This window comes from Vipera ursinii, assembly GCF_947247035.1.
Source record: "Vipera ursinii genome assembly, chromosome: 3".
Classification (NCBI taxonomy): Eukaryota; Metazoa; Chordata; class Lepidosauria; order Squamata; family Viperidae; genus Vipera; species Vipera ursinii.
The window spans coordinates 55779069-55800499 of NC_139516.1; the positions used below are offsets into that span (position 1 = coordinate 55779069).

The window sequence follows — 21431 nt, forward strand, 5'->3', positions numbered from 1 at the left end:
AGTAATAATACATAGATAAATCTATGTACCTTCTGAATATGAAAGAACCCTCTCTGTTTATGACCCTGTAATCACTTAATTTGGAGTAGAGTCAGGGTAATTGGATACCTTCTGAGCATAAGGCTCTAAAATTCTTGAAGCACTTAGGTATCAGCTAGGACTTTTTTCTTTTTAGTCTCTTATTATTAAATTGCTCCAAACTTGCTTTATGTAACTATTAGTCTTAATACTACTGAATATTGATTCAACTAGCACTGCCATAAGAAAAAAACCCTCTATGGAAAAATGCATTTTTTGTGCTGTTGCACTTAACATTTTCTATTATTTCAGATTTCAAGCTATTAAGTGAATCTGTAAGGAAAATCAGTCATGGTGTGAAAGGCTTTTTTTACAAACTCATAGCACTTTTGATAAAGCAGATTTTTTAAAATAAATTAAACTGTAACTAGATAATTTCCATCTGCACTTTTGAACACCTTAATATTGCGAGGGAAAGGGGGAGTCTAGTTTTCCAGAAGGGGCGTTGTCTTACCTGAATGCCTTTTCTCAGCATGATGATGGAGAATCCACGAATGGGTTAACTCCGTCTTCCTGCCCAATTAGACTAAGTCAGTCAAACTTGCCACGCCTGACCGGGGCCAGGACACCTACCAGTCAAGACGAAGGCAAAGCAAACGACAACAGTCCAACATGTTGGCTCCCATACCCCTGACACAGGACCTGACGGACACTAAGGGGTGGGTGTGGATTCTCCATCATCATGCTGAGAAAAGGTGTTCAGGTAAAACAACGGCCCTTCTCCAGCATGATAGATGGAGAAACCACGAATGGGACATACCAAAGCTGCCCTGTCCCTATGGGAAGGAATCAGTCTGGGCCTGTGGCACTACCTGTTGCAGCACTCTCCGGCCAAATGAGGTGTCTGCAGAGGCAAACCTATCCAGTTTATAATGCCTCACGAAAGGGGAAGGCGAGGACCATGTCGCCACCCTACAAATGTCCTCAATCGACGCCTGTGTCGCCCAAGCCGCAGAGGTTGCAGCACTAAGAGTGGAGTGAGCAGTGATACGCCTGGGAACTGACAGGGAATGAGATTGGCACGCCCCTGCAATACAAGCCCTGATCCACCTGCCTATAGTGGAGGCAGAAACCTTCCACCCCATAGTAGAGGGTTAAAAGGAAACAAAGAGGGCTTCCGACTTGTGAAAAGACGCTGTCTGCTTAATATAGTGGCGCAAAGCCCTGTGGACGCCCAGATTGTGCCATTGCCGTTCCAAGGCAAGAGATGGATGAGGACAAAAATCTGGCAAAATGACTTCCTGCGCTGTATGAAACAAGGTATTGACCTTAGGAATAAAGGAGGGATCCAATTGAAGGGCCACTCTGTCAGCATGAAAAACGCATAAGTCCTGTCTGACAGAGAGAGCTGCCAATTCAGAAATGCGTCTAGCCGACGTGACGGCTATCAAGAAGGCCACCTTAATTGTCAAGAACCGCAGACTACAGGTCCTGATGGGTTCAAATGGAGGAGAGGTAAGGGCCTGCAAGACCCGTGACAAAACCCAAGAGGGATACCAGTGAACCACTGGAGGTGTGGTGTACTCCTTTGAGAAATGAGAGTACTATAGGATGTTGAGCCAATGGCTCTGAATTGCCCCAGGTAAATACGGTGGAGAGAGCTGCTACTTGTTGGCGGATGGTATTGGGCGCAAAGCCCTTGTTAAGCCCCTCCAATAAATAGTCCAAGATCCTTGGGATAGTAATAGCCGAAAGATCTAACTGGTTCTTATCACACCAACTACAGAAACTCTTCCAAGTGGAGTCATAGATCCTGTTTGTTGTAGGCCATCTGGAGGCCTGAATCATCGTAATTACCTCCAATGAATAAGACTCATGTGTCAGGAGCCAACATTCAAGTGCCAGTCAACTGGAGCCACTGGGATTCTGGATGATGCAGAGCTCCCTGGCTGAGTGGAACACGATCTGGAGGAATCCTCCACAGGGGAGAGATTGACAGACTCACAAGGTCGGCAAACCACGGCCGTCTTGGCCAGTGTGGTACAACAAATATCACCTCTGCCCGCTCTTGCAGTAACTTTTAGATGACTGCCGGGATCAGAGGGAGAGGCGGAAAGGCATACAGAAAGCCCCTGGGCCAAGGGCTGTGGAGGGCATTCGTCCTCTCTGCCTCCAGAGAGGGGAACCGGGAGGAAAACATCGGGAGCTGGGAATTCGCCGGAGAAACGAACAGATCCAGTACTGGCCAACCTAACCTCTCCAATATCTTCTCGAAGAGACCAGGATGCAGGCGCCAGAGTGAGCCACTGTCGACCTGCTGAGAAAGTCCACCTGCTAATTTACCTCCTCCGAGATGTGCTCAGCCCTGAGTAATGAGAGGTTGGTCTCTGCCCAAGAGCCCAACAGTTGGGCCTCGGCCGTAAGGGACCTGGAACGGGTATCCCTTTGCCGGTTCACATGGGCTTTTGCTGTTATGTTGTCTGTGAGGACCAGGACATGTTGTCTCACCACCCTGTTGCGGAAGTGGCATAGGGCCAGATGTATGGCTCTGAGCTCCAACCAATTTATGTTGTGCTTCAGGTTGGACTGGGACCACCGGCCCTGAGCCAACTGAGACCCTAGATGCGCCCACCAGCCAAACAGGCTGGCGTCCGTAGTCAGGACGATCTGAACGGGTTCCTGGAACAAAGAGCCCCTGGCTACCGCTGGCAAGGTCCACCACTGGAGGGAGTTTAGGGTCCAAGAAGGAACCCTTACCCTTTGGTTCAGAGCTGGTGTCCAGTCTCTGAAATGGGAGCAAAAACCATTGCAGGTTCCTGGAATGTAGTCTGGTCCATGGGACTATTCCCATGCAGGAAACCAACTTCCCTAACAGTTGGGAAAGAACGGCCAGGGTGACTGCACGCTCCCTCTGGACCTGAAGGACCAGGGCTCTGATGCTGTCCTGATGGTCCTGAGATAAACAGACCCTGCACAGTTTGGTGTCTATGACCGCGCCAAAACGAAGAAGGCGGGTTGAGGGAACTGTCTGGCTCTTTTGAAAGTTCACCAAGAACCCGTGGTCCTGGAGTGTCTTGATAGACAAAGCCAGGTCCGATTGAGCCGCCTGGACCGATAGGAACTGGATGAGAATGTCGTCCAGATACCACTGGATGCGTACGGGGACAGACCTCAAATGCGCGGTCAGCACCACCAAGATCTTGGTAAACACTCTTGGGGCCTACTAAAGGCCGAACGGTAAAGCTCTTTACTGGTAATGGCGAGTCTTGTAGCAAAACCTGAGGAACATCCGGTGGGCGGGAAGGATGGGAATATGAAGGTATGCTTCTGTGAGGTCGATGGACATCAGGAAGTCTCCCATCCTGATGCTGGCCAAGATGGACTGTGTTTGCATCTTGAACTTCTTGTATGCGAGGTGAGTGTTCAGCCCCTTTAGATCAAGTATTGCCCTCCATCCTCCATCCTCCATACATCTTCGGAACGACGAAGAGGATGGAATAGAACCCCCTTTCTAGCTGCCCATCCGGAACTGGTTCCATGGCCCTTATTTCTAAGAGGTGCTGAATAGCCTCTGACATGAGAGCCTTCCTGACCGCATTTTTTGACAGCGGACAAGGCATGAAGTGCTCTGGGGGGATGGACATGAATTCTAGGTACAGACCGCTCCTGATGGTGTTGAGGACCCAAGCATCTGTGATGGTGGTCTCCCATTTTTGAACAAACAACGTCACTCTGCCACCAATTGGGGAGACCATCCTGAAGTCATTTAGACTTACTGAAGGGATGCCCCCCCGTGCCTCGAAAGGGCCGCTTTGCTTGGAATTGCAACCTGGGTCTGTCTCTGGTTCCCAGTCGGTCAAATTGACGGTCAGACCTGGGAGGGAAGGAACGGGGAGGCTGAGCAAACTCCGATCCTGACTCTGACTGGAAAAATTGTCTGTGGGTGTATGGGGTAGGCCGTCTATCTGCCTGTCTAAGAAAATGAGACATCACCTTACGCTTGTCCTTGTTTTCCACCAAATAAGGTGTCAAGGCCTCCCCAAAAAGCTGACCACCACGGTAAGGGGCAGCCGCCAAGCGCAACTTGGATTTAACATCAGCTCACCAGTGTTTGAGCCACAGGAGTCTACGAGCGGTAACACTGGAGGCTATGGCTCTAGAAAAGAACCTGGCGGCATGTAGAGATGTGTCTGCCATGTACTCCGAAACAGCCACTAACTTGGCTAAGTCCTGGTGCATTTGGACTTCCTCCGGGGGTACTCTGGCCTGAAGTTGGCAGAGCCAGAGAAGGGAGGTTCTGGCAAAGAAAGAGGTGGATGTGGCTGCCCTCACCGCCCATGCTGATGCCTGGTGGGTCCTGCGGAAGGAAAGTTCAGTTTTCCTGTCCTCTGCCTTCAAGGTCTCAGCCATATCACCGGACACCGTGGAGGAGAAGAGTGGAGTCATAGGTTCATCCACAGAAGGAACCTCTAGCACTTCCGACAAGGCCGGATCAACATTAAAGAGCTTCTTGTCTGTCCCCCTTGGAGAGGAAAAAGTGCCAGGTGTTCCCCATTGCTGAGGAAGAGAGGGGGACAGAGGTTGTGACGCTCAGTGACTACATGCTCTGAAAATACTGGCTTTGCGTCTTGTCTGGTGGATGGACCAGGATGGGGAACCTGGTCAGGACCAATCTTAGCAGTAGCGCTGGCCTTATGAAGCAGAGATTTAAAGAGTGCCGGATTGAATAGACCAACAAAGGGAAGAGAGTCCGGAGTAAGATCCTCATCCTCTGAGAGCGGCATTTCCATCGGGTCGTACTCCTCAGAAAAAGGTACTCCGCTGCAAGGAGACCGGGCAGGAGAAATAGGGTCAGAATATTCTGGTGCTCCCAACTGGAGGAGATAAGGCGATGTCATTGAGGCCACCGATTCGGGTGCATACCTTTGTTGACGTTGTAAGGTCAATCCCTGGGCGACTGCCTGGGAGGTCAGAGCCTGAAACTGCTCCAGCGACCATACTCCCTGCGTCTCTGAGGGCCGAAGCCCGGCTGCTGTGGGCGTAAAGATGGCCTCGGGCCTGGACTGCGTTGCTCTTGGGACTGGAGGCGTCAGTCGGATACCTGGTCCCTGGGTAAAGGAAACCATCTGCTCCTGCTCAGCCCTGGGAAGATAAGGTTGGTCATCATCATCCCCCTCCAGAGACCAGACCCTCTGGGCAGACGAGGGAGGAGGAGCAAGCTGTGGCCCAAATACAGATTCCTTTGCCAGAGAAGAGACCTGTTCAGCGCCCATCATGCCCTGTTTCTGGGCCTTGGCAAACTGCCTTTCTAAGGCCTGTTGCCTCCTGCTGGCCTCTTTCTCTGCCACCTTGGAGGACCTTTTGCCAGAGATGGCCTTAGCATTGGCCTTGAGCTTTCCAGCAGCCTCCGGTTTGAAGGACTTATGTTTTGATTACGCAGGAGTGTTGGAGGCACCATGTGAAGCCTGAGGTGCGGTGTTGTCTGCCATCATAATTGGGAGATATCTCAGTGGAATGCTGAAAGGGATCTCACACAGAGGAGCAGAGTACTGATCTGAGGCTGTGTGCCACTCCCAGGGATCAATAAGTACTCTATGGCAATGGTGGCTGCAGAACCAACTTAATGGACAACCGGCACACCTGCAAAGCTCCTGATGGACTTAAGACCAGTTGAAGCACCTTTGGAGCACAGGCCAAGTCTACTGTGGCGACGGATCACCTCGGTGATAACAGCCAGCTCACTAGTCCTAGTTGGAGGCGGCGAGGCCAAGAATGGCACAGCCAGCACACATCTTCTGTTGGAATGGACAATGAGACCTACAGCTACAGTTGAAGCCTCCTGTACTTGACCATCCACTTTGAAAGGTTTGGGGCAAGGCAAACAATGATTGTGCTACAGTCAGGAGGGATCTGAACTCAGAACCCTCTGCAATGATTGTGAGAGGAGAAGCCTGAAAAAGGACCCCTGCGAACTGACCAGAGGCTCGGGGACCAACTTCCCTGAGCTGGAAGGCAAGGTAAGCACCTTTGAAGTCTGTTTTTGCTTTTTGTTTTTTTTTTGGGGGGGGCGCCTGGAATCTCCCCCCCTTCTCAGAAGCTAGCAAAGAAGGCTGCACAAGCCTTTGCAGAGGAAAAGCAATGCAATAGTGGCACCCAAAATGGCAGCCACTACTGCTGATAGTGAAAAAAGAGAAGCAACCTGTCCTTCCCCCTTAATTCAGGAGAGAAGGCAGACAGTTCTGAGAGTCTTCGCGTGCCTCTGATGCTATCAGCAAGCTTAAAAAGGCAGCTTAAAAAAGGCTTTCTGACGAAGAGCCTCCTCTTGGCCAGCTGCTGGTAAGCTGGAATTCAAAATGGCGGCCGCAACTAGCCTGCCACGAAAGAACAGCACTACAGCAAATGCTAATTGAAGAATCCATGAAGGGGGGAAAAATATATACGACCTGCTTAATTACTCAGAAGTGATGACTCAGCAAGATTCTGGGAGCCAAAATTACCATGTCTATTCTGGGCACAGACTAAGTCATGACTGGGAGGTGTCCTGGCCCAGGAGAGGCATGGCTAGTTTGACTGACTTAGTCTAATTGGGCAGGAAGACCCATTCGTGGATTCTCCATCTATCATGCTGGAGAAAAAAAAGGATCAAATGCAGCAACATAAGGTGTAGATGTACAGCTGTTGATGTATCTATCAAGAATAGATCATGTTCTGAAAGACAGTTACCATAATATAAGAATCAAAACTGAGGGGGGGAGGTAGGGGGGCCAGGAGGGAGGGGGGGAGGGGGGGAGGTAGGGGGGAGGTAGGGGGGGGAGGAGGGTGGGGGAAGGGGGGGTTTTTTAAAGGAAAACTGTATTGTAAAACTTTTCAATAAAAAAAATAAAAGAATCAAAACTGCCCCAGCACTGAAGCAATTAACTAAGAGAAAGAAGCAAAGAATGTATGATTTTTGAGCTCACGTTAAATATATTATGTGAGAATCTAAAAATTAATACAAGTTTAGAAACTTATGTATTAGCATATGCACTAATATGGCAGCCAGGAATAATCTGACTACCTGCTATACATACAAATAAGCAAACAATCAAGCACAGGAAGAAAGGAAGGAAGGAAGGAAGGAAGGAAGGAAGGAAGGAAGGAAGGAAGGAAGGAAGGAAGGAAGGAAGGAATGTGCAATGCAATCTTCAGCCTCAAAGGAAAACAGAGAATGTCAGCAATACACAAACATTATGGAGTACATCAAATGCCACAGAAAATATTTTACCTTCATTCCCCAAAAACACTGTAAGTTAATTCTGCACCATTCTCAGACATACATCAGTAAGAATTTTTGCAAGGGCAAACTTCAACAATAATTTACCAAACCAAAAAAGCCTGACAAAAAGAAGAGAGAAAAATAAAATATAAATATACCATTCTTCATGAGAGAGAAAAGGAAAATTTGATTTTTGGAACAAGCTAGATCAGGGGTGTCAAACTGCCAGCCCGTTGGCCGGTCTCATCATTGATTTAATGTACAGGTAGTCCTCGACTTTTGACCACAATTGAGCTCAACATTTCTGTTGCTAATTGAGACATTTATTAAGCGAGTTTTGCCCCATTTTACTATCTTTCCTGCCACAGTTGTTAAGTGAATAACTGGAGTTGTTAAGTTAATGACAAGGTCATTAACTGAATTTAGTTTCCCCCTTGACTCTGCTTGTCAAAAGGTCGCAAAAGGTGATCAAATGACCCTGGGACACTGCAACCATAATAAATATGAGTCAGTTGCCAAGCTTCTGAATTTGGATTACGTGCCCATGGGGATGCTGCAATGGTCATAAGTGTCACTTTTTTTGGTGTCATTGTCACTTTGAAGTTTGATGCGGTTGTCACTAAACTATTGTAAGTTGAGGATTACCTGTAATCAGTAAATACATTTTACAAGTTCGCTCAGAGCAAATTGGATGGACAGTACTCTTATCTCCATTGCAAGTTTAATCACACCATCTCTGTTAAGGAATAGATTTAATTTGGCAGGGGGGATTGTTTGGAATAAATTTATTTGAAATCCTCATAAAATACTTTATTTTTACAGTAAAATTTTAAGAGTTGGTGCTAGTGACTTTATTTTTCAGTTAAATAGTCCAGCAGGACATTGTATTGTATTTACATTCAACCTCCATCTACTTAAACCTTCTCTAACATAGATAAACCTCTAGATAGTTCCCAGAATTCCCCACCAGCATAGCTATTGCTGGTCTGCATGATGCTAAAATAAATGTTTCAGATTCCATAAATACTGTGTTCGATCTTCATTTTTATATTCAAACTCTGGCCCTGATCTCATACACCATTCTTAAGTAGAACTCCTGGTTTTCATTCTTAAAGACATCAGGACAATTTCGGATTCTGATTTTCCCACAGACAAGTGCTTCTGAACCCCTTTCGACATTTACAGATCAGAACCTAGCTAGTTCAGGTGTTTGCTCTTCGAACTGAGTTTGATGCAGTGCTCTAAAACCCTGCCCTCTATTTCTTATTTCATTTAAATCACAAGCTAGTTAAGCCCTGAGTCATTCACCTATCAGCTGCTTTCTCTAAATGTGCTCTCAAGGTTCACACTAAAGAAGACAGCAGTAAAGAAAAAAATATTTAACAAGTTCGCATTTTTAGCAATATATTGTGAATAAAGTTATTTTTAGTGCTTCTACATGTTTTTATACAAATATAAGCTGATTGTCCTGGATACAGTTACATGATCAGGCAATGACATAGAGACAGTTCCTGAAGATATCTAAACAAACAATTTCCAGCTTTAATGAGCAATCTTACCTTCAAAATATATAGTACATCTTGTTACATACTACAGGAAGGACTTGGGGGATATAGCTCTTAAAACTACAGTAATTATATTCTACTCATGCTCCATTTTACTACCAGCTGTAAACCTAGTTCTACATGTTTCAGGGTTTGCATCAAAATGATGCAGACCAAGCCCATATCCCACAACACTGTAGTAATATCAATGCGTAACTTTTGACAGGTTTTTGCGAGGAAAATTAAAATATTTCTGTAAAATTAGTTTTAAACAATCAACAGCACTTCCCTCAAAATCCTCAGGATTACAGAAAAATTTGAAAAACAAAAGTAAAATTTCATTTTCTTTCAGGTAAGCTGCTTTCAATAGAATAACCTACTACAGAGACAGCCACGCATTCAGAAGGTTATCTAGTTTTTGATCCAAACGTAATAATGGAGAGCACAAGATTATTGATACTCTTCAAACTAAACTAGAAAGAGGAGCTGGAAAAAGGAGCTGAAATTGGCAGCAAAAATAATAAGAAATATCTTTCAGTTTTTCTGCAGTTATTGGAAATAAGTTAATGAAAACCACAGGCCTCCTATCTCTTGTTCCCTCCAATTGTAACAAGGTTATGGCCCATGACTGATTTCTAAAACTGGATGAAACTGTCACAAAATGGAAAGACATCTGAGCTCTTTCCTTCGCAATGCAGACACTATTGTCCCATTAGAACATAGCAATGTTTCAGGTAAAGGCTTTCGTGAAGTTTAAAAATACTTCAAAAATACTTCAATTTTTTATGCACACTAAAAGAAGAATTTTTTCAGTCAAAAGTGACACACTGACTAAGAATATTAGCACAAGGTGGTAAAATTGCAAGGTAAAATCAGTGCACGAATCACAGCTCCACTTAAACCCAGAACTGCAAGTAGTCATCACCACAATACCTGAAAGTCTAATTTTATTTAACAATGTTTTCCAATTCAAAATCTTAAAAGGTGAAACTAGAAGTCCTCGCAGCAATTCAAAATAATAGTAAAATTAAGCAAGTCTAATGCAAGATACCAAAAAACGTTCTCTTCGATTTTTTAAAATACTGATTTGCTTTGCTGTAGAAAAACTGGAAGATGCATATGCATTATTCACTATTATTTCTAGTTATTTTATATATTAAATTTATATGCTGCCCATGTCACCGTTACAAGTGATTCTGGATGGCCTACAATGGTATAAAAGCATACAGTACATATAAAAAACATTAAAAGTATTAAAATTAAGATTAACAACAATTAAAGGTTAAAAACAAGAGCATGATAGTACGGGGTGGATTTTTGTCTCTCACTTTTATGTATAGTAATCAATAGGAAAAGTGTTATCATATTTTTTTAGGCCCTATATTGCCTCCAAATATAGTAGTAAATATTCCTTCCCATTCCACCTCCCAACATCCTTGCCAAAATTCTTACCTCAAGCTTGGTAAATAAAACATGTTTAATGAGAACAGATTAGGGAAATCAGCTAAACCTAAACAATGTTACTTTGTATATGAAGAATCATTATTTTTAGTAGTAGAAAATTGGAACCTTGCAGTAGAGAAAAATAGATCAAATTATGTAGTTTCTAACAGATTTTCAAAAAGACATGCACTGCCCGTTTGAGGTTTGGTAGAAACAGTAGTACAATCTTAGTTTATCCTGCAAGTGGAAACATCCGGAACTTAATTTTAAAGCAATACAAAAACCTTTAGGCTTGTAATTTAGCATCTAAGTGCAACTAATGAAAAGAAGGGAATGTCGTTATTCTAGCTGTTCTGCAGAATCCAGTAAATAAGGATGCATGGTCACACCACATATTATGTCATTTGCAAAGTTTATTACCAGGGAAAATTAGATAGAAAATGGAAAGAACACCAAATTCCTTTTCAGAAAATCACAGCATGGAAGGCACAAAAGCAGAAATCCTCATACAACTTGAAATTATAAAGTGGATTATCAATTTGCAAGGGAAAACATAAGGAGGAGCTGTAAGAAACAAAAGGCAACATCACTTTCTCTGGAATCATGTTGGTCTCTCAAATACCGTATCCATTTTATACAGTGAGAATGATCCCCATCCTTCAGAAGATATGTGAGGTAATACAGAACAGAATGCAAAAGTCTTTCTATCCCACCACTTCCCTTTATGAAAGGAGAAGCTAGTTGAAGCCAAATAATTACCTGAGGGTGGATCTGGGGCTTGTCACACGTGGCCTCAAAATCCAACACTAGGAAGTAATGATACCTCTGTGGGGGAAAGGATGACATTGCTGCCATGGAAGCAAAGCCGTGAGAAGCCAGTTTCCCGGTTTTAGTGGAGCTGTACCTCTGGAAAATACTAAATAACAGAAAGGAGAGCAGAGGAGTCCTCAATCTTGGGAACAATCTGAGGTGAAGCCTTGCTGCTGTTGAACCGAGAAGTACGATCATTGAACACCTAGTAGCATCTGGAACTTCAAAAGAAAAAAAAAACTGGAATCACTCTACAAATACAGACTTCTTCATTTTAATGTTATTTAGGAAATACTACTTCCATTTATTTGAACAAAAGTTGGAAATTAGCTTCTATTAATCACATCGCTTATTTAAAGCACTTCTACCATTTCTGCATCAATAGGATCCAAGACAGCTAACAAAGTAACAAAAATACAGCTACATGTAGTCCTCTTAATTAGTCACTTAGCAACTCTTCAAAGTTAAAGCAGATTTCCTAAAACCAACTTTGGACCTGGTCCCAAAGTTATAGCTGCTGTAACGGCCCCGCAGTTTTTCATACTTACAACCAATCACAGGGACACTGTGCCAACCCACCCACTGCATATCTCCCCCACCATCCTTCCCCACCAGATCCCTGCGGACCTAGAGCCTGCTTCCCAGCCCACCAGACTCCATAACTTCCTCCTCCTCACTTATCTTTTGAAAATCTCCAGAGTTTGGATTAAGGAAACAGAATGGATCATTTCATCATGTGGCTGTGTGCCATGATTCTGGAGGTGACCACCATTTTCCAAGCAGCTACCTTGAATTGTGATCCCTTAAAAAACGGCAGCCATTTCCAGAATTGCACCACACAACCGTGTGACAAAGCAATCCATTCTACTTAATTAACGTACTCAGTTCAGCAGTCTAGAGCACGGGTGTCGAACTCACCTCGTCACGTGACACGACGTATCACAACTCTTTTTGCATTGCCAGCAATGGGTGGGTGGGGCGGCTTCAGTATGATGAAACCGGCCTGCGGCCCAGCAGTTTGACACCCCTAGTCTAGAGCTACAGAGATCTTCAAAAGGTAAACAAGTGTTACGTGATTGGTGGGGAGGAGGCCTAAGCCTTGCAGGGACAATGACCCGGGGGGGAGGCCTGTAGGGACCTGGGGAGGGGAAGCAGACTCAAGAGCTATGGGGACAGTTGGCAAGCAAAGCATGGGGTGTCTCAGGGGATGGGGAGACCTTGAGAAATACGGGTCTGATAGGAGTGAGTCTGCACTAAGCCTCCCAGGACCCCACCCCCAACCTAAAGCACACATGCTCTGCTTAACAACCTGCAAAGTTGTTTAACGACTGCATCAGGGAAATCAGGGGATAGGAGTCAATAAGCAAGGCCATATAGCTTAATGGCCATCACCATTTGTAAGCATAATGGGGAGGCTCCAATACAGCTATACGTTGAGCACTATCTGTGTAATAATCAAATTACTAAAAGAGACATGAGAGCCAGTTTAGTGTAGTGGTTAAAGTGCCAGGCTAAAAGCTGGAAAGGTTCTAGTACTTCTTTAGGCATGAGGCCAGCTGGGTAACCTTGTACCACTCCGCTCCCTCAACCTAGGAAGGAGACAATGGTGAACCAGTTCCAAAATGTTGCCAAGAAAACTGCAGAACTACTCCAGGCCTGTTGCCAGGAATCAACACTAACTAAAGGGCACTCCCAAGGAGGGGAGGAGGGGGAGGAGGAGAGGAAGAAGGGGGAGGGGAGGGGAGGGGGAGGGGGGGAGAAAGAAGAAGACAAAGAGAAAAAGAAAATGGAAACAAAATGATGGCAGATTGTATGTTATACATGTCCCTCCCAAATGCATGTAAGGACAGTGGTAATCTCCACCCCAACCAGAATATACTGGGTATCAGGAGGACATCCACTGAGATTGGTAACCATCAGTAAACCAGACTACTAAATACTACGGTAATACAATGGTTGGTAAAGTTCAGAATTAATTATTAGGACCAACCAATGTGTTATAATGGGAGGAGCATTGTACATAAACCAGGGAAATGCAGGTTTAAAACTCCATTCAGTTATGAACTCCAGTCTAAACCTCCCAGAAGGATACAACATAGAATGGATCAAGAATGCTACACTGAACTCTTTAGGGAGACAGTGGGATTGAAAATAAAAAGACACCCTGATCATTGCTGTCAATTTGAACCACATTTCAAAATAGTAGTTCCAATAGAAATGTGATTAATATAATCCTTAAATCATACAAATCAGTCTAGTTAATAATAGCACACATGTACTGCCTCCACAGCAATGATTTATAAAATAGGAACTCAGGACCAGAACATTTACCTTATGGCATTATGTGCCTGGCACTGCTCAAGCCATCCAACACAAATTGCACGAGCAAGCTTAAGACAATGATTTTTCAGTTTTAGATATTATTGGACCCCTACCCACAATTTTTAGGACAAATCACATCCTTTTCAGATGGCTAGATTATAATACAACAACACTCGAATCAGGGTTTGAAAAAGTTGCATTAATGACTATATGACTGAACTAGTAATAATTGTAAAAGACATGCTTGAATCATGTTATGTACATGCTCTGCATATAACAACATTCACAGAGAGTCATTAAGTTCAAATCTTTCAGACCATCAAGTCCAACCCCATTCTGTGCCAGAAACCAAATTAAAGGTTCTATGACAGATGATGTCCATCTTCTGCTTGAATACATCCAGTGAAGGATTGGTTCTACTGTAAAATTGCTCTTATTGAAATTATTACCAGCATTCAACTTGATACAGCCTTTCTATAATTTAAATCCATTACATCATGTCCTGTATTCTGAGGTTATAGAGAACAAGGCCTGACTTCCTTCTTTGTGATACCCTTTAAGGCAGGGGTCTTCAAACTTGGCCCTTTTATGACTTGTGGACTTCAACTCCCAGAATTCCTCAGCCAGCTTTGCTGGCTGAGGAATTCTGGGAGTTGAAGTCCACAAGTCATAAAAGGGCCAAGTTTGAAGACCCCTGCTTTAAGGTATTTGAGGAGTGCTTATTGTAAACGTTCTCAATTTTCCTCTCTCAAGGCTAAATATATCCAATTCTTTCATGGAATTTAGTTTCTATTCCCCTGATCATCCTTGTTGCTTTTCTCTGAAGCTGTTCTAGTTTGTCTGAGTCATCTTCAACTGTGGAGTGCAAAACTGGATGCTGTATTCAAGATTAGGGTCTGATCATTGCAGAACAAAGTAGAAATAGCACTTAAACTTATATACCACTTCACAGTGCTTTACAGCCCTCTCTAAGCAGTTTACAGAGTCAGCATATTGTCCCCAACAATCTGGATCCTCATTTTACCGACCTTGAAAGGATGGAAGTCTGAGCCAACTTTGAGCCAGTGAGACTCAAACTGCCAAACTGCTGGCAGTCGGGAGTCAGAAGTAGCCTGCAGTACTGCATTCTAACCACTGCTCCACCAGGTCTCTTGAAACTATTACCTCAAATTATTTGAAAATGTAGTTCAGTTGATGCAATCCAAAATTGCATCTATCTTTTCTTCAGCCACCTTAGGTAGAAAATACTATTAGCAAGCCATCTATGCTATCAAATTAGAATAAAAGTTTGCAACCTTTTACTTCATTGTATTGTTAAATTATAAATTTAGATTTAAGTGATATTAAGATGTATTTACACCCAAGTGTTCCCCCATTTAATAGAGAACTTGTGGCATCCAATCCACCATCATTCTTGATATTCCTAAGACTAAAAAGGGCTACAAAATAACTTCCAAGACTTTGGAAGTCTAGTCAAACCATAGACAGATAGGGTACAGATGGTGAAAATACTGCACCATTATTACTTTTTCTAAGAAGGGACTGTCTATATGATTCTCAAACATTCAGGTCACGTCTGTACCAAAGGTGCTTTTCAAAAGGCAACTGGATTTTCTTGGTTTTTCCCCTTGAAAATGTTTCACCTTACCCAAGAAGCTTCTTCAGGTCTGACTGTATATTGGATATTATTCATTTAACCAGAATCTCTTCACCTATTCATATTATTTTGAAAAATCTGAAACTTACTGCAGGTCACAATACTGCGTGACTATAGATAGTTCTAAAAAGTTCACAAACTTTTCTCCTATTATACAGAGCTTGGGCCAAAAGACAGAGTTCCTCTCTCTCTCTCTCTCCAAGCATTTTCTACAAAAAAAGTGAAGTAGTCAGCTGTATGTCCCTGCACTGTATTTATTTTAATAGCTTAGAAAATGATAAGAGAAATAAAATTTATATTTGATTGTGATCTCTCATGTGGGTCATATCTGAATTTGTTCTTGTCAAGCCCAGCTCAAGAATGACACAGAACAATCTAGCCAAAATTCAGTTATTTATTCACACGGCATAGATAGAATCTTGCTAGACTAAAGTTGTACCACTCTCACCCTAATGGATATACTGAGAGATTTTAGGAAATGGCTATCCTAAATCTCTTCTTCTATCTCCAATCCAGCTCCAGGCTCTGTTGTCTCTTGTTTTGCCCCCACCTTGGAATGTGCTTCCTCCTTCCTGGGACACGGCCACTTCACTGTAGGCCATCACACCATCTCCCACTTTGTATACGCATTTCATCAAACTGATACAGCCCTGAAAAGTAACAATAGATTTTCCACTCAACCCTTGGCCCTGAGAATGAAGCAATATGGACAAGTGTATTTGAAATTGTAGCCTTTTATTTAAAATGTGTGGAAGTACACTTGTTTTGAAGTAGTACAAGAACCTTATTCCTTTCTCCTACCCTCTCAAAATCAGATTAATTTTAGGAATAAAAAAAATCATTCACATATGATACAAAGTTCTGTATTACTGTATATTGAACAAAATTAATTCTGGTTTGGATATAACCCTGGATTTACACATGTTCAGCTAAATTTAAAAGCACACTTCAGTACAGCCTAGACCAGGGGCCGGCAACCTGCGGCTCCGGAACTGCATGTGGCTCTTTCATCTCTCTACTGTGGCACCCAGTCCTCTGCCGCCGTGTGCAGTCTAACAAACAAAAGTGGGACCAAAAAAGTTCAACAATCAATTCCAACTTCTCGCGGGGGGGAAAAATCTTACAAAGTTGGAATTGATTGAACTTTTTTAGTACGACTTCTTTTGTTTGTGGGACTGCCCACAAACTTCTTTTGTTTGTGGGACTGCACGCGGCGGCAGAGGAAGTGACGGAGGACCACGGTGGAGCTGGAAAGAAGGTGCCACGTGAGTCCAATCGAGGGCGCGGGGGTGCAGGATTTTTGCCAAGCAACAGACAGGAAAATGGGCCTGGTGAGGGGGCTGCCAATGCCGCTGCCATGAGGCTTGTCAGAGGCCCCCCAGTCATGATTCCCCCCTCCTCAGCCGGACAGTCAGCATTGCCCGGCCTACTCATCTGGCTACAGAACCATTACATATGGTACAGATGTTAGAAGATATTGCATAGATTTTTGTTCATGGTTTATCTTGGCTACTGATTATCTATTTATTATGTTTCTAGGTTTTTAACTATTGTTAGCTAGCCAGAGTCATGATAATTGGAAAGTTGGTCTTATTAATTTAACTACTATAACTAAATTAAAAAAAATTATTATAGATTTGAAAGACTATTATAGTACTTTGTTAAAAAATATATGCATCCACACCAAGTTTTTTCCCATTTTCTACATTATAACTAAATTTCATTTTTGATGTGTGCCATTGTGCCCACAGTAAAAAAAATGACAATAAAGGTTATCTTATCTATCTTAATTACTATAATTCCTTTATGTGTTTTGAGCCATCCCAAATCACTGTGAATCAGACAGCATGCAAGTTTAATAAATTAATGTCATTATTATTAAAGTTCTGTGCTTATAGTTACTAGACTCCTACAATAGCAACACCCAAATATTGACAACTTTCATCCAATGACGAATATCAACCACTACAATCCAAAGGAAGGTACATTACAAAATATGGGGTGAAAACAACTCTGCATATTTGTATGCTGCTCAGAGTCACTTTCATTTGAGATGAGTAGTTACACAAATACGATTTTAAAAATATTGTTTCCTAATATATCTAAGATTTTATTCCCCAAGTTGTCATTAATATTCATATCAAACATTCATGGCAATATTTTATATTCAGTAATTAGCTGTTACATATTTCTGTTCAACTGCTTTTTGTATAGCATGTAAAGTGAATAGTGTATGCCATTTTTTATTTTTAAATAATACTAAAGACACATTTGTATAATTGTAAACTATTCCAATTCCTTTTTAGGAGTGACAGACTAGCTACATTGTAATCCGTATAAAGTAGCTCCCTAAAACATGGCTCTTCTTGATGCGCAAATGTAGATAGCATTTTTTTTAAGTTATACAACATTGGAAGAGAAATACAATTACAATACAGTTTGAAATTCCTGTTAATATTAACCAGAAATGACAGCTACTTTGTATGACACATCTCACTAAAATACAGAAGATTTATCAGTTGTCATTAAGAAGCCACTTCAGACCAGGACAAATTCCAGGCAAAGCAATGTTAAGCTTCCAGGCAAAATTCCAGGCAAAGCAACTGCCAAATGTTGAATACAGTATGTGAATACAGTATGCGATTACCTCATCTAAGTCTAACCAAATGCTAATAGAAGGTGCTGTAAAGAAGTTCTTCTTGGCAAACGAGGAAGCAAATTTCAGACTGATCCTTAAATCTCAAGAAACATGGTTGAAGGTTATAGCTGATATTTTAAGTGAAAAAAAGGCTTGCAATGATATAAAACTCACATCCTGCTAGATACAAAGACATGCTTCTTGATTAGATATTGAAGTTTGTAAAGTAGCTGCAAAATGTTTCAAGAATAATCCTAATCAAACAATCATAATGGATGAAGAAACTGAAAAATACATGAATGATGACTGACTGTTTAGGGGAGAATTGTATATAGTCCAAGCAAAAGAGTATCAACTGTTATATCTTTTCTTCTGTTTGGATTTAAATGACAGAAGAGTAAAATATTGAAGCCCTGAATGATCAGGTGCTATAGTTAGATTCTTCATCAAGTACAGCACATACTATAATGATAATGGTATATAAATATATTAGCTAAAAGACCCCTAAGGTATTTTTAACAGGTTTTGGTAGAAAGAAATAGTCAATTTTCTCTAGAATATACTATATCTACAATCATTTAAAATGGTAATGATTACAAATTATACTGGTCAAGATTTTAACTTCATTTGAACAAGCCATAATGACTTATTCATAAATAAGCTACAATGAATGGATCCTCAAAATATGTGATTGGAAAAACAGCAAGCCACAATATATCTTAGTGCAATGGCTGTCAACTAACATAACCCAGTGCACACATGGCTTATCATGAGATAAACCCTTACGTAAATTTAATATATAACCTAAATTCAATGTTCATCAGAAAAGGAAGATTTGACGTAAGAATATACTTGTGTAGCAAGAACTTATCAGTGGGAAGCAATGATCATGACATGATACAAGAAAAATGCACGATGGCTAATCAGATGACTTATGTAAACCACAAGATACACATACTTTGTCCTTAAATCACAAAATAATTATTTGGTCACAAGTAAAAGCTTATCCTTCTCCACATGGATTTCTAATAACATAACATCTATTCTAGGAGCACTTATACCATATTCAAGGGATAATTTTGGAAGGCCTAGAGCAGGGGTAGGCAACTTCGGCTCTTTTATGACTCATGGACTTCAACTCCCAGAATTCCTGAGCCAGCCATGCTGGCTCAGGATTCTGGGAGTTGAAGTCCATGAGTCATAAAAGAGCCGAGGTTTCCTACCCCTGGCCTAGAGAGTTACCAAATGGACATTTTTTTCCCTTAACTCTTCTTTTAAGTGGTGGACAGGCAGAGGAATCGGTTTATAATCTAAAAATCTTGTATTAGATTATTAGATGTTTAGTTTGGCATATTTAACACAATGCAAGCTCACATTTGTCAATCAGTACAGTAACAGATATATTTTAACCAGATTTCTGTTTCCAGGTCTTTAAAGAGTACATCCTGTGAATACAATATTGTCAGGGAGATCCTACTGGTAATGAGATGTACTGCCTAATAAAGACTTTAGGACTGCAGCCTACTCAGTGACAGTACCTCCTTCAATGCATTTGTCCAGAAACATACTTTCTTTCAGAGAGCGTGTATCTACATCTATCCACCTATTTATCCTTGTTATTTTCCAATGTACAGCCCCAAATACTCAGTTTATTGCAGCAGAAAATAAGCTACTATTTAAAAGAAAAACCATTAGCATGGTATTTCTCCACCAACTGGCAGACAAACCAGTCTAACCAACTACCAATCTCTACTGTGCCTATCATTTTTGAGTTCTAGACTTCACTCTGACAGACTTTTGATTTTTAATGTGTTTACCCCAGCAATAACAAAAAAACAACAACAACCATCTGTATCACTTCTTGGTTGAAGTCTTAACTCAGCTCTTACCAATCCACCTGAGCAACTGCCTTTCCATTATTTGTCCTTTTTATCCTCCCCGTCTGAATTTTTAGAGAACTCTGCTAGCTTCAGGAGCAAAGCACAAGGGGTGGAAGAACAGTCTTGCCCCTAAAACTGATAAATTCACATAAAGACTTCTGTGGCATTAACATATATCTCGGAACAAGCACATTCCTTATAATCTAAAAAATCTTGTATTAGATTATTAGCTGTTTAGTTTGGCATATTTAACACAATGCAAGCTCACATTTGTCAATCAGCATAGCAACAGATCTATTTTGACCAGATTTCTGTTTCCAGGTCTTTAAAGAGTACATCCTGTGAGTTAGTTAGTTAGGTTCCCTTTTTGCTCCGTAAATCAGTGTTTCCCAACCTTAGGAACTTGAAGATGCGTGGACTTCAACTCCCAGAATTCCCCAGCCAGCATAGCTGGCTGGGGAATTCTGGGAGTTGAAGTCCACGCATCTTCAAGTTCCTAAGGTTGGGAAACGCTGCCGTAAATCACACCGACTACTAATCCAGCACCTCCATCCCCAGCGCAACTTGCCAGCCAGGCCTTATCGAGGCTTCCCTTCTACCTCCACCTCCCAAATCATCGCTTCCCTCGTTCTGTTAACTGAGCTTCTGAAACCTCCCACCGTCCGACCCAACCGGCACCAGCAGGGAAGCTGGCAATTCCACAGCCCAGGAATCGGCGGGGATGCGTAAAATCCGTCCCGGCGGGCCGAGCTCCATCCCCCCACCCCAACGCATCCTACACCGCGCCCCCCAATCTTGGCCTCAGGGCCCACTTAGGCCGTCCGAGTCCCAACCGGCAGGCCCTTCCCATCCTTGCCCCTCAGACATTCCCCGGTCAATAAGACCCCGCGCCCCCCGCCCCCAGGACAGCCCCGGTCAACCCCCCCCCATCCCTCAGCACCACGAGTCCCCAACAGCAGCCGCTCACCTCCGCGCCCTCTGACCCTCGAACTCAATATAAACGACAGCAATCTCAACCAACCCCAACTGAGGTTCCCGCCTTACGGGGCGGACTTCTGAGCGGCGGAACATGCGCACGCAAAAAATATATATATATATCTATTGCCGCGCGCCTCTGACTCCTTTGGCATTGTGGGAGACGTAGTTTTTGAATCCTGTCGGAGGAAGGCGGGGGAGAGAGGCCCCGCAGGTAACTGCTCGGGCTTCTCCGTCTCTCTGACGAGTTGGTTCAGGAAGGAAGCTTAAGCGTTATCGCACAAAAACTGCGTGGACTTCACAAATATTGTCATTCATTGTCAAATTTAATCTTGACAATATTTTGCTATTAACTCTTGAGTAGTTTAATTAATAAAGTTGCTGGACGTGTGAAATACACACACACACACACACACACGTGCACACACGTACAGACGTGTTCAGAAATGACCTGTTTCGTAGTACAATGCCTCATTCATTTGAAGATGTCAGATTATGCAGAAGGTGTGTTTTCACTCCATCTTTCTCTTTCTCTTATCCTGTTCCTGTGCGCCTTCCAACCTGCTTTAAAAGTTCGGAAGACCTTCACAATTATATTTGGAGCACACAGGAAGGAAGGAGCAGGAGACAAAAAAAAAACAACCCTCTGTTCATGCACTGAATACTGGATGTGACATATTGTTATTCTATATTTATCCTTTTTCATATATATATATATATTTCAAGACAGTGAACATATCTAATACTGCTGTGCCCTGTTTTCCCTTAACAGCCCTGTAAGGTGAGTTGCACTGAGAGAGAATGACTGATCCAGAGTCCCTCAGCCAGCTTTCAAGCCTAATACAGTTCAAGAATTCACCGTCTCTTAGTTTCTAGGCCAGATCTTTAA

The 21431-nt window shown here is 42.6% G+C and overlaps 1 protein-coding gene across 1 annotated transcript in view; it reads right to left on the bottom strand.

Moving 5' to 3' along the window:
* The window catches only part of ERI3 (ERI1 exoribonuclease family member 3), a 257091-nt gene extending 236485 nt beyond the window's left edge, over nt 1-20606 (bottom strand). Inside the window, exons 1-2 of the mRNA XM_083358469.1 lie at nt 20535-20606; nt 11020-11291 (exon numbers count right to left, since the gene is read on the bottom strand). Coding sequence (XP_083214595.1) covers nt 11020-11268 — 249 coding nt within the window. The 5' untranslated portion in view covers nt 11269-11291; nt 20535-20606. The remainder of the gene's footprint in view (nt 1-11019; nt 11292-20534) is intronic.
* Between the last annotated feature and the right edge of the window lie 825 nt (nt 20607-21431).